Source organism: Antennarius striatus, chromosome 13 (assembly GCF_040054535.1).
Source record: "Antennarius striatus isolate MH-2024 chromosome 13, ASM4005453v1, whole genome shotgun sequence".
NCBI lineage: Eukaryota > Metazoa > Chordata > Actinopteri > Lophiiformes > Antennariidae > Antennarius > Antennarius striatus.
The window spans coordinates 5,414,530-5,430,190 of record NC_090788.1 but is presented as its reverse complement, the minus strand read 5'-3'; the positions used below and the strand labels follow the sequence as shown (position 1 = coordinate 5,430,190).

At 39.6% G+C, this 15,661-nt stretch overlaps 1 protein-coding gene across 4 annotated transcripts; it reads right to left on the bottom strand.

The window, feature by feature from the left end:
* Positions 1-294: 294 nt before the first annotated feature.
* Positions 295-9,519, bottom strand: LOC137606740 (smoothelin-like protein 2). Of its 4 annotated transcripts, none has more exons than XM_068332137.1 (14): positions 9,388-9,519; positions 8,401-9,251; positions 4,011-4,080; positions 3,815-3,937; positions 3,481-3,633; positions 3,092-3,253; positions 2,627-2,827; positions 2,386-2,529; positions 2,246-2,308; positions 2,104-2,161; positions 1,754-1,879; positions 1,556-1,670; positions 974-1,125; positions 295-877 (listed from the first exon to the last, which is right to left on the bottom strand). In XM_068332137.1, exons 2-14 carry the CDS (start codon positions 8,923-8,925, stop codon positions 751-753), a joined length of 2,019 nt encoding a protein of 672 aa, XP_068188238.1. In that variant the 5' UTR covers positions 8,926-9,251; positions 9,388-9,519; the 3' UTR covers positions 295-750. The 4 variants fall into 4 exon arrangements, with proteins under 4 accessions (XP_068188238.1, XP_068188240.1, XP_068188239.1 ...); XM_068332139.1 differs by having other exon boundaries at positions 8,401-8,951; positions 9,388-9,517; XM_068332138.1 differs by having other exon boundaries at positions 9,331-9,508.
* Positions 9,520-15,661: the final 6,142 nt, after the last annotated feature.

Here is a 15,661-nt window from a genome sequence, read left to right as displayed (position 1 = left end):
TAGATCTGTAGATCCTTTTCTACATTTATCAATTCACTGATATATTTGTACAAATCAGAAAACGATGAGAAAAAAAAAATCAAGATTACTAAATGAAAGTGCATGGAATTATCAATAACAAATAAATGATTGCATGGAACGTCAACTACTATCCTGAAAATGAAATTTTGAAAGAAAAAAAACAACAACACTCCTACATGGATGTCTAATAATTCCAATGACTTACACATTGCACTGCTCATTTTTGTTTGCTGAGCATTTGACTAAGGAAAAGTATATGCACAAAGAAATAGATAAATATTTAGAAAATTACTTTATTATACCATCTTGCAAGGCAGGATTCCAGTTCATCATTACTGAAGCATTTCTGTCCTGGCTCATGATTTTAAACATTGATCATAAACACTGATTGATCAAGAGCAACTAATACAATCCATTATTATTCAAATATGATTACTTCATCATTGGGATTGAAGGCTACTCCAAACAAAAATCAGTGTTATATAATTCAGTGTTCTATGTTACAGCAATATCAAAACCACACAAATCATAAGAATCAGTGTCATAAAATAAATCTGGGAAAATAGGGGTGAATACAAACATCCATCACAAGACTGATTGGCAAACATTTCTCAAAGTCATTTATGTGATTCAAACAACAGTGTTTTCAGACTGTCTTTTAGATTCAAAGTGTTCATGACACAGTGTAGCTAAAGATCTGCAGGCTTTATGATCTACTCTGATACAGAGTTACTCAAACGTCTTCAGGTGGTTGTAGAGTGACTGGACATACGTGAACACACACATGGGGTCCGGCTTGTCTCCCATCTCTATCATGTCGTCCACCTCAATCAGACGCAGGCAGTCGGCCTGTTTCCTGAAAAACAGAAATACAATCGGAGGAGTGATGGTGGAAACAATGTTAAATTAGTACAATGGATTTGATCCCTCAGAACCATTCCGCCCATCTTACTCTGCGGTGGTGAACGCCAGCTCCAGGTTGTGTTTGCGATTTGCTGAGCTGAGCTCATTGTAGTCAAACTCCAGAGGGAAGAAAGAGTGGACCAGAGCGCAGAAAGCCAAACCATCACTCCAGCTGGATGAGAAGTTCTGGAGATCTATGTTCTGAGAGAAAAAGCATCAGTAATTTCAGTTAATAGCTACTCAATACTACTGTGCTTTTTCTTCTTCTGTTGTCCAGAGGTGAGGTAATGTCAGGTTTACTTGACTCCAAATGCATATTTCTATGTATTCCAACAATGAAAATTGCCTGTGTGCTGATGGAGATGATTTGATGTAATCAGAAGCTCCAGTGCTGCTGGCAAATGAAGATTTTTAAACCTCACCTTTCAATTCAATGTGGAACAGAGCAGTGTTAAAAAAAAGATACTTGAAAAGCCAGAAGTCTTCAACCATTCCATCTGTGAGTGAGCGTCATTTGACATTATCAAATGCTATAAAATGCTATAAAATATGCACCATGTGGTGAGAATTCTTCCTCAGCTTTGGTTGGCAGATGCACAAATTTATATAGACATAGTATATGCTGACATACCTGATAGCCGATTGTTTTTGATCGGCACCACTCCAGTAGAATCTGTTTTATGCCGCTGGCACTCGACACCCCAAAGCTCTGAGAGCGCTTCAGCTTAGGCTTTGAATCCTTTGGCCTATTCAAGAGAAAAGCAGTTCAGTGAATGGGAAAATACCACTCCTATCTTGGACTGCAGATACTGATTGGGATGATACTGACTTCACAGGCTCTGTGTTCATCCTCTGAAACAGGGCTCGTTTAGCCTGGGCCCCGTTGGAGCGCGGTAGCGTTTGGGATTTCATCACATCCTGCTTTGACTCAGCCCCAATGGTCTTGTTTGTCTTCCTGTGGAGAAAAGAGTGAACACCAGACAGACTTGAGGCTGTCGATGGGCTGTAATCGTAACGTCAAACCTATTCACAATCATTGTGAAAGAAATCTGGTGAGGAAAGGAAAATCGAATGACGTCTCCATCAGAAATACTATTCCGAAGATTGAAGATGACTTGGATCTCAATGTCTTATCTTACTGAAAAGGGACTAATAAACCAAATGACAGACATGACTCACTTTTCCAAATTCGGTGAGAATCCAGATTTTATGACTGATTTAGAGGGAAGTAACTTCTCTGCAGAGACACAAAAACAAGAGATTTAGAACACGTTGAAAACAGACATGAATTGCAGGTTAATAAACGTTTATGATATTTTACCTGCAGGTTGAGGAAAGCTCACGCTTCTCTTCAGACTGGGACTCGGTGACTTGAGAACCGGTGCTGGTGAGGTGAAGTGGACAATTTACATAACAGTGTTTAAAAAAAACAACGGAGAACGAGGAAAGAGATGACCTCACCTCGCTTAAAGGGGTATTCCCCAGGTTTGACTGTAGCGTCTTGTGATGCTGACAGGCTTGTAGACGTCCCAGCAGATAATGACGACTCTGTGAGAGATGCAGTCGCAGCAGAAAGAGGCAGCTGTGGCTTCGGTTGAGTGGCTTCTATTTGAAACGGAATTAAAGCAATGTAAAAAAGCAGATACAAAACTAATTCCCTGATACTATCCTATACCTAGTAGTGTAGTATGGTTGCACTTACCACGTCTGAAGGGATATTCGCCTCTTTTTATTGTTGGGGATTCCGGTATGGAAGGAGGCGGTGCAGGAGTATGGCTCTGATCGCTCGTCTCAGAGATGTTTTTGGTCACAGCTGTGCAAGGAAGGTAGCCTAAAGCCTGAGATGCAGTGCCCGACTGATCCTGGGGTACCTGGGATCTCAGCTCCTTTGCTTCAGGCGCACCTGTATGAACAAAGACAAAAAAATGAAATTAAACCAAAAAGAATCAAGAATTAAAAGAGGGAAACTAGAAGAGTGCCCTTCATTCAGGCAAACATTATCTAAATTCAAACTTAGAGTTCTTTAATCAAAATGTTTAACCGCTGAATGTTGAAATACAAAGCAGAAAACCCATCCTATCAAAAACCTGCTGAAAAACAAGAACCAATGAATGGACACATGTGAAAACAGGACCTCCTCCTTGGAGGTAAAGACCCACTCTCTGACCTCTTCTAGAATATTCCCCTGCTCCCTCTGTTGGTGCCTCTGCTGTCGCTGCTTTAGGCACCGGTGCTGATGACGGGGCAGGTTTGGCAGAAAGCAGACCCTCTGCACCGGGTTTGGTTGTCATGGAAGTGACAGGAAGGTGAGGTTTGGGCTCACTGGCATCTGAAAAAAGACAGAATGTGAATAAAGAATGAAGTGAACACTGAATTAAAAGCACTCTTGAGCACATTTGAGTATTGTGCTCCCACCCAGAAAATCAACAGAAGCATCATAATAAAAAAAGCCATTGACCTTTTAAGTGGTGAGTTTTGCTAGACTGACATAACATTTTTTTTCCAATAATGAAGAAATGCATTGAATTATGTAACAGAAATGAATTTTCAGCTCACTACTTGTAGCAGGAGGCTCCAATGATTTTACTGGAGATTCTTTTTCTGCTTTGGGCACCAACACTGTTGACTGAGGTATGACTGGAGCTTCAGCTTTAGTTGTTGCAGTGAGTGGCTGATGAGGTTTAGACAGATGACATGACGCTCCCTGGCCTGGAAGTAAAAAAAAACCCCAAACAACTGAATGATATATTATATATTTAAACATGCTTGTATCGTATCTTTTTTTTTTTTGTAATTTGGTCCTGATTTAACACAACTGAAAGACACTTTTTGGCCATAAGGCCGTCAAATACAAAAATATTTTCTTTCACATAAGCATGAACCAACTGACCATGTGCTTTGGGGCTTTCCATGGGAGTTAGTGACGAGTTGGTCGTGACAGGAGACTCTGGACTCGGTTTCAAGGTGGCGGTGAGAGGCCAGTGGGGCTGGACGACAGCGTCACCTGTTTGGGCTGCAATAGAATTCCACATTGAGGTCTCTGAGGACTAAAGGTGAGGGCAGCTCATCAGGTAACTGTTTCCCACCTTGATTGCCATTTTCTTGTGCAGTTGTGGCAACATGGGCCACACTTTTCTCTCCTTTTACATCGGTGCCCTGTGGAAGAAGGAAAAGCGCTATCATTTAATGTCATTTTCATAAAATATAACTATGACATCTGAACAATGATCATCATTAAAAGCTCCAAAATCAACTTTCTATCAGAATTGACTTTTTAAGAGACATGGATCTCACAAGACACGTTTTACACAAGTAAAGCATAAAACCGATTTTAGGCAAATTTAATTGATAATACACACACTAATAGATATAGTTTTGAATATAGGGTTTTAACTCATAGTGTATTTTTACAATGTACTTATTGGTACATACAATAAATAAGTATTTTTCAAGGATTGTAATTTTTGTTTTGCTGTTCTCCCTCCCTGTCTGGGGTGGTGCTGTTACACTATCCAGTCCTTATGCATTGAGACAACAGTCCTCTGGTGTTGTACCACATGCATTAAAACAATCAGCCACTTATGGATTTTAGCAAAAAGAATTATCATACCAAAGGAACTGAGGTGTTTCTTAAGGATACCTGATCACACCTTTGAGTTCCTTAAATAATTCTCCGTGGTGATTAGTGATGACCATCACAGTAAAGTCTTCTAGAATGTTTTCTGTTTCAACGTCAGTGTTACGGGTGGGGTTAGTCATGTTTCTGTTTGAGCCACAACTAGTTTCCCCTAGCCTGGGAATAACAGTGACTTATGTAAGACATATACACCCAACTGTGTTGATATCTATTTGTACATCTGCCTTGGTAACATCAGTCAACATTCATTTCTTCACAACAAGCAAAGGTGGCCCCTCTGTCTGTTAGACTGCTACTTTCTGTGGAGCTATAATTAATTTTAGGCCTTTATTAGCTGCGTGTACTGAGCTGTTTGTATGCTCTAAATGCAAGATTTTCAGCTGTTAACGTCTCCTGCAATGACAGCTGCGACCAACAAACCCATGCTCCCCAATGAAAGGCTATTTTAAATCCTGCAATCAGCCACTTGCAAGAGTTTCCGTTCCACTCTTCTTACATCCCAATATAGCCCCAAATGGATGCTTTGGAAATCAGGGAGTTAGACTGTGCAGTTCAAAGAGAGTCTAAGTATATCTGCCTGAAGCTTCACCCCCTCTCCCACCCTCCTACATTTGTACTTTTCAGAGACACAGGTTTAGCCATGCAATAGAGCCATTACTGCCAGTCCGTCAACTCTTGTCAGGAGGGAGATTAGCACCACCGTGATCTGTTGGGTCCACGGTTGCTCCTGTGGGACGTGACGGTCTGACTGTCTGACCCTATTAATCCTTTCAGCCGACACGGGTTAAACTTTAATATCACTTTGACTCTGTCTTAGAAACATGAAAACAACAAACAGAGAAGAAAAGCGTCAGCGTAGCTGGCCCTTAAAAGCAAGAAAATATTACATTTTGAGGCAGATCCAGATGCAGATGGAGGTCATGGATAGAAGTTGTCTTCATTTTCTTTCAACAGCTTTTGGCCAATACCGTAAAAAATAATAATAGCTCATCAACATAACGTGTCATGATACTCCACTAATATGCATTAGTGGATCCAGACCAAAGATAGTCCTGATCTAAAAGTTAATAATAAATATATTCAGAGTGGAGCAGTTTTTAAGGGTCGAGGACACAGGACATGAATAAATCGTAAAGCAATGCCATCACCATAGTGTGCACACAATCAAGAATTCACCCATTTCTCCTTTCAAAGATACAATCTATAGCTAACAATCTATACTGTTTAATTTGTACAGACAAATGAATGACCCAACATTGAGACACCCGAAAAGTCAATCAAGAAAATACAGCTGGACCTTTTTTGAGACTCATCAATATTTTTACGGTTACAATGTATAAAATGAAAGGTTATAATAGAAGGACACTTGTAAAAACCCACCATAATCTCCTGACTCTGCAGGTCCGTTTAGCGCTGCGAAGCCTTAAATTATCTTTCACTTTTTTGGTGTTATTGCATGCAACTTTGCAATTTTGTGCAGTCTTATTACGCTGTCCACCTATTCAGTAAAACGGCTCATACTTCAGTCTATGCTAACAAAAATAAGTTAGAAATTAGCACGTGCACACGGTGGAGCATTTAGATGCACAGACTATAACCCCAAATAAATTTGAACATTGCTTTGTGTTCGATGGATGTGTAAATAGAGTAACAATTTGCTACCAGATTCACCACAACAAAGTTGTTTACCACAACAGAGCAGGACATCGATGAGCTAACATAGGCTAGTAGTCTAGATCTCCAGGGTGTTGGGTTGGGCTACTTGGTAGCAAACTGATAAAAGATGCATCATCATATTTTCATTTTGATAGTTACAACACGTCCCCAAAACTTAGGCCTATCATCAGGAACTGCTATCAAGGGTAAAGGATCTAAATCCAGGGAAGATGATGTCAAGGAGTTGAGTAAACCCAAGCCGAGTCAAGAATCAGAGGACTAATTTAGCACCTGGAAACTGAATTGCGGTACACCAGACTGGGGGTCTGACGGGTGGGAAAAGACCAGATGATTCCAGCAGAGAGGAACGTTGGCGGGGTGTGCGTTTCGACAGGACAGCTGGCTGTCCCTCTCGGGGTGTCGGCTGGGGTATTACTGACAGAGACATAGATGCAATTTGACTTTCCATTGGAAGATATGAGGCCTGGATTGGCTGTCAAACAACATTCCCAAGGGATTAGGGCATGGAGATTTATCTATATGGCTATGTTAAGAGCATGGGTGTGAGTTACGTCATAAAAATGCAACACAATATGCATGTCGGCACGGTTGGACTGCTGGAAGCATACAACATTCTACTCAGTCAGTGACGGACTCGTCTACAGTTACTTCCACAATTTTAGGACTTTACTGCCTCCACCAAGGAGGTAATGCTTTCACTTGTGCCTGTTTCTTTGTTGGTTGCTTAGTTAGATTAATAGCGGGATTACACAAAATAGAAATGATGGATTTCCATCAAACTTTGTGGAGGGTTCGGGTATGGGTAATATTTGAGGCACAAATCTGTTTCATTGTATTAGGATGCAAGGTTGGATAATGTTTTAAGAACTTTCTTTAACACAAAAAGCTGAACAGTTTTCAACAAGTAAAACCTGTTAATGAATTTCCACTCCACTTTTTGTTGTGTTGGGACATGGGTCAGGAAAGATAAAGCAATATGCGGATGATTTTCAGTCATGGTGGAAGTATGCACTCTGCTGAGTGTTCTAGGTAACTCAGCAAATAGAAATAATTCAGAATTGATCATTTAGGCTAGCAGTTCCTGTGTCCAAAAGGGGTGAGTTTAAGGCAACAAAGGAAGATAAAGTGTTGTTAAGTTGATGTAGCGCAAACAGTGGCTCCAAAGCTCTCTGTCCCAGATTACAGACCCCCAAAAATACACGTGCCCTTTGGAGGACCTGCTGTTATAAAACAGGATCATGAATGGAGGAGGCCTGAGTTTGTGGTGGGTAAGGATGTAAGTGTGTCAGCATTTATCATGGCCAATGTATGCATGTGTTCCATGTACCATCAATCTGCACTTGAAGATGATAGGATACCACTGGTCTCCAGATGAATGTGTAAAGCTGGGGTGAAAGGTTAAATTTATATTGGACAAACATACTGAATCCTTTAATCTAGTTGGGACCCTTAAAAATAACTCAAATCCTTGCCCTGATCCACAGCTTCAGTTCATAAGCATGACTCATTTTATCAGAAGTAAACACGTCTGTTAGTGGGAAACTGCACCACTGTGTTCTTGCCCAAATGAAGGATGTTGGACAGACTCAGAGGCTCTAGGAACCACAGAACACAAATACTAATCTGCTGAGGTTCCTTAGGATAGGGTGCTCTACAAACTATTGAGTCAGGTGTTGTGAGGGAGCCAACAATCTGGCAACTCACTGCATTTGTCAACCAAATACATGCAAGTACACATTTACAGCACCTCACTCTTTAAAATCAGTTCCATATTTCTGCAGTTTTCCTTTATTTTGCAATATTGTTGTACATTTTGAAATAATCTTGGGTTATATTGTAGTAGGTTCTGCTGTTTACACTTGTAGTGTTCACAGCCTGAAACAATAATTTGACAAAAGTCTGAGAAATCGCTGAGTCATGATTTAATCAAGAACTCATGACTGCACAAAACTCAGCCAAGGCCTTTCAACACATTCCTGCCTAACAGTTATCATTCAAAGCGTCCTTTTTTGGTGTCTAAATCATGGACAGCTGGATAATCAGAGTCGTCCTCTGTTCTTATCCACTCGACTCTTCCACATCAGTGCAACAACAGCAACGGCGACAGAATGAAGCCTGAAATCCCTGAAGTAAATACAAACAATATTTCAATTCATACTCACATTGACTTCAGCGTGTCTCTTTACTCGCCATGGCGGTGGGGCCGGGGGGTTGTTGGGAGCAGCAGCGGCAGCAACGGTGATGTGGCTTGATCCTCCATTCAACCCTGATGGCTCGGGGTATGTGGAAGTAGACCGGCTGCTCTCTGATCTTCCAGAGTTAGTCAGATCTCCGGGGACCTCCTGGGTTTTGGATTGTTTCTGTGCCAAAACATTCTTTCTATTATCATCCTGATTCTTCACTTCATCCAGAGTTTTCTCGATTTTTACCCCGGACAGACCCTCCACCAGGCGGCTGAGGGCCTCAAGCTTGGCCCTGAGCTGCAGGTTCTCCTCCTGGAGCTTGGTCACTGCGCCGACCAAGGGTGTGTTGGAAAGGCACAGCTCCTCAATTCTCTGCTCTATGCGCTGTTTGAAAGCATCCACGTCCACGTGCACCTCCCTGACGGCAGCCTGCAAAGTCACCCTGAACTGACTCAGAGCCTCACCTACCATTGCCTCCTGAACACTCTCTGTGCCTACATCCATGGCGTCTTCAGTCACCCTCACCACCCCTGAGAATCAAGACAAATGAGTAGTCAGGTGGTCAATTCAGTCTTCGTTGACTTTTTTTTAGTTCTTTCTCTGCTTCATGTCCGTAAAATGGAATTAGAAGATGAAGTCCTTCCTTGCGATGAAGCTTTTCTGATACCTATGACACTTGTTGCATCTAATGTCACAAAGTTGAAGATGCAAAGAGTTTTAAAAGGACGGCGCATTTGAAGGAAGAGTCCTTCCTCTTCGGCAACTCATTCAAGTCCCATCAAGTTCCATGGAGGTCTCAATGTGTGCATTTTCTTGCTCTCCACTCTCATCTGCTCAAAGTAACAGCAGTTATTTATAAGCCATGCAATACTTATTATGCACAATGTCATCTAGGGGTAGATTACTCACTGCATAGGCAGATCATGTTCTCGGGGCATGCAGTAACTTTGGAAGGACCAAACAAACCTTTTCAGGGGGATCCAGTAGGCGACTATGTCACGGCTAACCCTTTGGTCGTCCATCTACTATTTGTTTGTAGCCCTCAGTGTGTTGTCTGAGCAATCTGTGTCTGCAAAGCCTGGGTGCAACAGGTTCGCCTCAGTATTTTGGGACTTATTGGGGGTGGGAAGGGCTTATATGAGAAGGAGGGGCCAGAGTTATTCAAATAATTTTGTTTCTCTTTGTCGTTTTTGCACCTGTGGTAGTAAATGGGTGGCTGAGGTTTAAGTTGTACGACATTATGTCTTTTTTGAACTGAAGACACAATATATTTTTAATTAATTCTAAAACATGGTGCAGTTTCTAGAACACATTAAGGATATAATTTTACCTAGTGGAATTTAATGTGTCATTTTTTATTTTATTTTATTTTATTTTAGTCATTTTAAGATTTTTCTGGGCTAATGCAGCCTAGCCATCCACAGACTTAAACCTTCAAAACTGATGGAGAAAGAATTGTCACCACTCATCAACACTAAAATACATGTCCAGAAATACTGGACATACTGACAATAAAGACAAAATTGTAAGATTTGACATCAAATACTCAATGTCATCACGTAATAACAGTGTCCATGTTTGGAATACACATCTTTACTTATGTGTCGCCAAATCAACACATTTAATAATAGGATTTTTTTTCTGTTTAGTATTTAGACTGCTGAAACGGTAAGAAAATTTTCAACCAATATTTGTGCTCAAACCACTGATGTGTTTATTACTATTTGAAGTTGTCTTCAGAATGACTTCAGTCTCTTCTTGAACAGTTGCACACATCTTCAGTTTGTAGAATCATAAGAGCCATGGGATTTTTTTTTAGGTTGCATTTGAGAGTAATTTAGAAAATTATGTTCTAGTTTATTCTGGTAGCTGATTTAAGCTTTGCAAGTCATTTTATACTTAAAATTAAATAAATAAATCGGTGAGGACAGATTTTTTTTTTCCACACCAAAGTTCTCAGTTGACTCTTTTTTGAAGACTTGTGCAGCCTCAGCTGTCATTATGAGTCAGCAGCGCCTCCACGTGGCAAGTGTTCAAACTGCAGCTAAAAAAAAAGGCCGCCAGCAAGGACCATCTACACATCATTTGACCATGAGCAATGTTCTAATTGTTTGCATGCAAACAGAGGAAAACCAAACAGACATGTTCAAAACAGCCTATCAGATCAAATTTATTGATTTTAAAAGGGATGCTCTGGATTCACAAGCAGCTACAGTACATAGTTCCTTTTATATTGATGCTTTTAAGCTATTTCATAAAACAATCCAGTCCTCATCAGATAGGAAATCTCCTCGAAAAAGGTCACTCTAAAAAAAAAAAAAAAAAAGGACAGATGCATCAAATCTGATATACATGTATGAAATATTAGAATGTTATCAAAAATAAAGTGAGGCAGGTAGTGTTAAAGGTTGTGAAGTTGCTGCATTTGAGTCAGTTACAGAACAGTGAGAGATACGAACAGCAGGTCGAGATCAAAAATGAATAATTTATCCACCAAACTGAGAGATGCAAAGCTCCTAAATAACACTAACACATCAAAACAAATTCAAGACTGATAGATCTGTTCTTTAAAGGGTGTCAATCTGAAATGATGCATGTCCTTTTAGAAAAACATTATAGATTATAATTCAAAATATAGATTGAATGCTACAAAATAGGGATTACTACAAAATATTAATATAAAGGCTTTAATTCCAACAGAGTCAAAGAGAAACTTTTATTATTCTACCAGTAAATGCATAGCAACGTTTCCAAAAGCTTCAACCACTTATACAAATGAGAATTTTTTTTTTTGATTGCCGTGAACACCAAAAATGACTGAAACAGTACTATTCTTTAATGACATGACAAAACACAAAAAATACAGCCACAACCTGTAAACACTGCCTGCCAACTTAGGTCTTTCATACCAAGTTTTGTGGGTATCACAAATCGCGTTTTTCACAAGGCACTGGAGACCAAATTTGGTTGAATGACCACAGATCAGTCCCAGCAGGGGGGCATTGCAGCTTCAAAATCCAAACTCATCTCAAATCTGTATGCTTCAAGGTCATCTGAGCTATCCATCAGCCAAAACTCTAACTTCACACCAAATCATCAGAAACCAAAAACCTAAATATTGTTGCTATGGTTTTAAAGACATCACTTTAGATGAAGAAGAAAAGAAGAGTTGATCAGCCGTGTGCCCGTTAGTAACTTCTTATTACTGTCTGAAGCTAATCAACTCCAATCAGGTGATGACAAACACAAAATAATATGCAAATTATTACCAATCAGAGTAGGTATTTCATCTTTTATGAGATTAAGCAATCATACATGTCTGTATAGACTACAGACCCAGCAGGTCATAATGTCTCCAGGCATGGAGAAGGAAGTTGAGGAACTGACCACTTTATTCCACCTGACAGCACCCAAAAAATCATTTACATCAAGATACATGCTCTGGGTCGCTGCTGCAGTCAGAAAGGTGTCTGATCCCAACAGTCTGTCGTCAAAGTTACTCTTAGCCTTCATCAGGATTCAGTGCCGAGCAAAATCAGTGTGAAATTTATCATCAACCACACCTCCAGCCCACATCTTGGACTCCCCAGGAAGAGGGACCAACACAGACTGTTGGTTTGTGCTAAATCTAATGCTCACTATAGTTTAGGTTTCATTCAACACATCAATATAAAGTTTCAGTCTTGAGTTTGATATGGATAAATAATGTAAAATAAAATCTTAACATGCCCTTCTACAAAACCATCCAGCATAAAAATGGCAGCAAAGTGTAGCAATGACTTACTTTTATCAAGTAGAAATCAAATTCTTGCCACGCAGTGGGGTTACACTAAAGAGTGTTAGCTTAGCTGCATTAATTTTGGTGTCTGTATTCCCACTAAACTGGAATTTCACAGTCAGTCTGTATGTTTGGTAATTCTCAATAGTTACGTAGTTTCACATCAAATATGCCACGATGCCTCATACTTCGGACTTCAATGTACTTCACAATAAGGGTGCATGCTATTATGAATCAGATGGATGTTGATCACTCTGTACCACAAAGGAAGAGGATAAAACTGGAGGGCAGCTTGGTTTTAAATGACAGGTGGGTCAGATCCCCCACAGCAGGTAAAAACTCTAAAAATCAAATAGCTTTCTCCTTCGATCACTACAGTTAAACATGCCCTGTCAGCAACCATAAATAAAGGATAAGTTTTTAAGAAATAAATGCTTAAAATAACATTATATAGAAAATAAACGGCACACCATTCTAGATGCCATCATCTGCAGAATCAGTCTCACAGTATCACAATCTTAGAATAAACTTCTCTACCTATTTGTTAACTTCATCACCCTGAGAAAAGAGGATTTAAGACTTTCTACGATAAGAATCTATCATGTGACTAAAATGATATGTGTCATCTACATATGTTGAGCTTTCTATAATTCTTAAAGAGGGATTTCCAGGTTTTGGGTCAGATGCTGTTTATGTGCAATAAGACTGCATGCGAGTGTTAAAGACTGCTGGTAATGGGAGGAATGGAGTGTGACCTGACACGTAACACTGTCAACGCTGTCACAATTCACCAAATAATAACTAAAAATATAATAATAGCAGGTCGGAGTCAGCTGACGTATTTTTCAAGCAGTGAAATTTGAATTCTAGACAGTTACACAAAGTACAATAATCTCAGTATTGGAACGAAGGAACAAAGTTTTGTGTCATGATGGTACAAATGTTGTGTCCACCAACCAATCCAAAAGTGAACTACCATGGAAGAGGAGTCTAGATAAAATGCGAAATGTGACAATATTTTCTTGGGACATCATTTCAAATATGTCACTACATCTATAGACAAGAGGAAGTAGAAGGTTGTGGGTGAACGAGATTTTTTTAAAAAGTTGGAGAGTTCAGCTAAAAGCAAGACAAAGAGTCTGGGATTATTTCCAGCCAGTGTGGCCTGGTCAGCAGCGGACAAAAGAGGCCTGCACTCTGCTGGGCTGCAGCCAAGGCAGACAAACAATCCCATCATTCAGCAGCTCTGCTGATCATCAGTATACAGTCAACCAGCCAGAGGAATCATCTCCTCCCTGCACTGCTGCTCACACCTGACGTGTTTATCGATGTGTGTTCCACACAGGTAACACTGCAACGCAACTAGCAGTCATTAAAAAAATCGTACACCATTTGAGAAGAGAATCTTAAATATTCCATATGTAGAATATGTTTGACATCTTTATAGTAGAATAAGATCTTTTTTTCCACAACTTGGATCTTGTCATTTTGGAGTCTTAGATGGTGAGTCCGTCAGGCTGTACTCCTTGAAGATGCAGGATGTTGGACAGGTTTCTCTGATGAGACCTTACACTACAAAATGCGGTGAATTCTTAAAACAGCTGGGGGTTTTTTTTTGTTGCATCATTTTCACTGAAGTCAAGATGTGCGCAAATGACAGCCGTGGCTTTTTATGCTTTTGTTGGCTCAGTGTTTGTGCTTGAGTTGTCAGTGTTGACTTGGATGTGCCTTTGTTTTGACTGAATGTGGGCTAACATCAGGTAGATGGGGAAGAGGAACACGGTAAACATCACAAGTATTGAGACATAGTTTTGTTATTTTTCTAGCCCTGATAGTGAAGTTAGAATTACTGGAAAACGCGTCTAACTTTGCTCTTTAATCAATGCGAGCTTTGTCCATAAGCTGTAATAATTTGTCTAGTTCAATAATTATTTAAAAATGAGCTGAGACTTTGACTCCGTCACTTAAGTTTGCATTCATTCTCTATCAAAAAGTAATAATTTGTCATTTAAGAAAGAAGAAAAAGCCATAAATTCTCAATGAGAACAAAAAGTTGGCTTTTAAAACCTTGTTCAAAGCATTCCACTGATGCACAACTGTTACACTAAAGTTATGAATTAACATTGACGTCAATGTTGTCAAGTGATTTAAATTTACTTTGATGGAACATGGAAGTAAGGAGTCATCATGACACAAAACTATTTGAGAGCGATGAAAATAACTCGGATATGAACTCAACACAAAAGCTGAGGATAAAGAAAGACTATTTGGTGCCTCTGAAATTAACGCCTTTGTTAGGGATTTAAAGTATCCGACAAGGAAAACTGACAGATTTCTCAACTGTGGTTTGTATATGCTACAAAAAACAAGGAATCATCCATATACAGTACACTTTTTTTCCAGCATTACAAGAGCTTGAAGATGCATCAAAAAACCAGTAAGGTAAATTTAAAATGATATTAAAGAAACTTTGACTATTTCTGAAGCGATGTAACAGAAGAAACAAATACAGTAAGTGGTCCCAAAAAAACAACAGAAGGACATAAAATACTGAAGAATGGATCAGTCTGATACTACTTGAGATATTACGCATGTTGTTTATATGGTCTGGAGCTAGCCTGTTTTGCATAGATCGGATTTGCGCGATATTAAAAAGGCCATAAATGGTGCATATTAAAATTCAAACTGAAGCTTGGATTAAATTAACCTCAGTCTATGAAGCTAACCCTGTTGCATTAAATAATACCCTCCTTTTACTCTCTAAAGTGAAGAAGTAATAGTCTGAAGATTAAAAGCAGAGCATTGATTTATGTCAAAAATAAATATCTTTATGCAACTGTGAATGCAGCGAATGCAGCGGTGAATAAACATGTTTAAAACACATTTTTATGACCGAACTAATAGAATTGATCTCTAAAACCAAGGAGTTTGCACAGGCCTGCGTGAACTTCTCACTGCTACTGATGCTATATAATATAAATCTCTGGAGCTTCAGGTAAACTAAACATATCATCGGATGGAATAAAAGCTTCTGATGCCCTTAACATTTTGTGGCTCATTCTGCCGACATTGGAATCCTGTTTCTTTGTGGCCTAGTGAGTCACTGCTCGCCTTATTGCTCTTATCTTGGCCCTGAGTTTGTCTCATGAGAGGCGTCAACGTGTCCCCGTCACCCCCTCTACAGTCTGATGAGAAGATCTGAGAGACAAGATATGACAAATCTACAGCAGGCTTGGCATTTGACTTAAAGCAGAAATCAAAGGTAGCCTATTTCAGCCCTCTTGTAGTGTTTCTATGGAAGCTGCAATGGTCCAATGTCATAGGAAAAGAGAATGTAGATTTAAAAGATGTCAGTAGGAAGAAGAATAACATCTGCAGCTCTTTAAAGACTTAGTAGATACTAAAAGGATGTAATAAAAATATTTTACATCAGGACGAACATCATATCCTGTCAAGAGAACT

What these genes read in the sequence shown, in the direction of transcription:
- LOC137606740 (XM_068332137.1), bottom strand. Translation starts at nt 8,925, where the DNA reads ATGGATGTAGGCACAGAGAGTGTTCAGGAGGCAATGGTAGGTGAGGCT. An exon ending in ATGAACACAGAGCCTGTGAA is followed by an intron (nt 1,671 to 1,753) that starts GTCAGTATCATC and finishes TCTCTTGAATAG; the next exon opens with GCCAAAGGATTCAAAGCCTA. An exon ending in CAAAAACAATCGGCTATCAG is followed by an intron (nt 1,126 to 1,555) that starts GTATGTCAGCAT and finishes TTTTTCTCTCAG; the next exon opens with AACATAGATCTCCAGAACTT.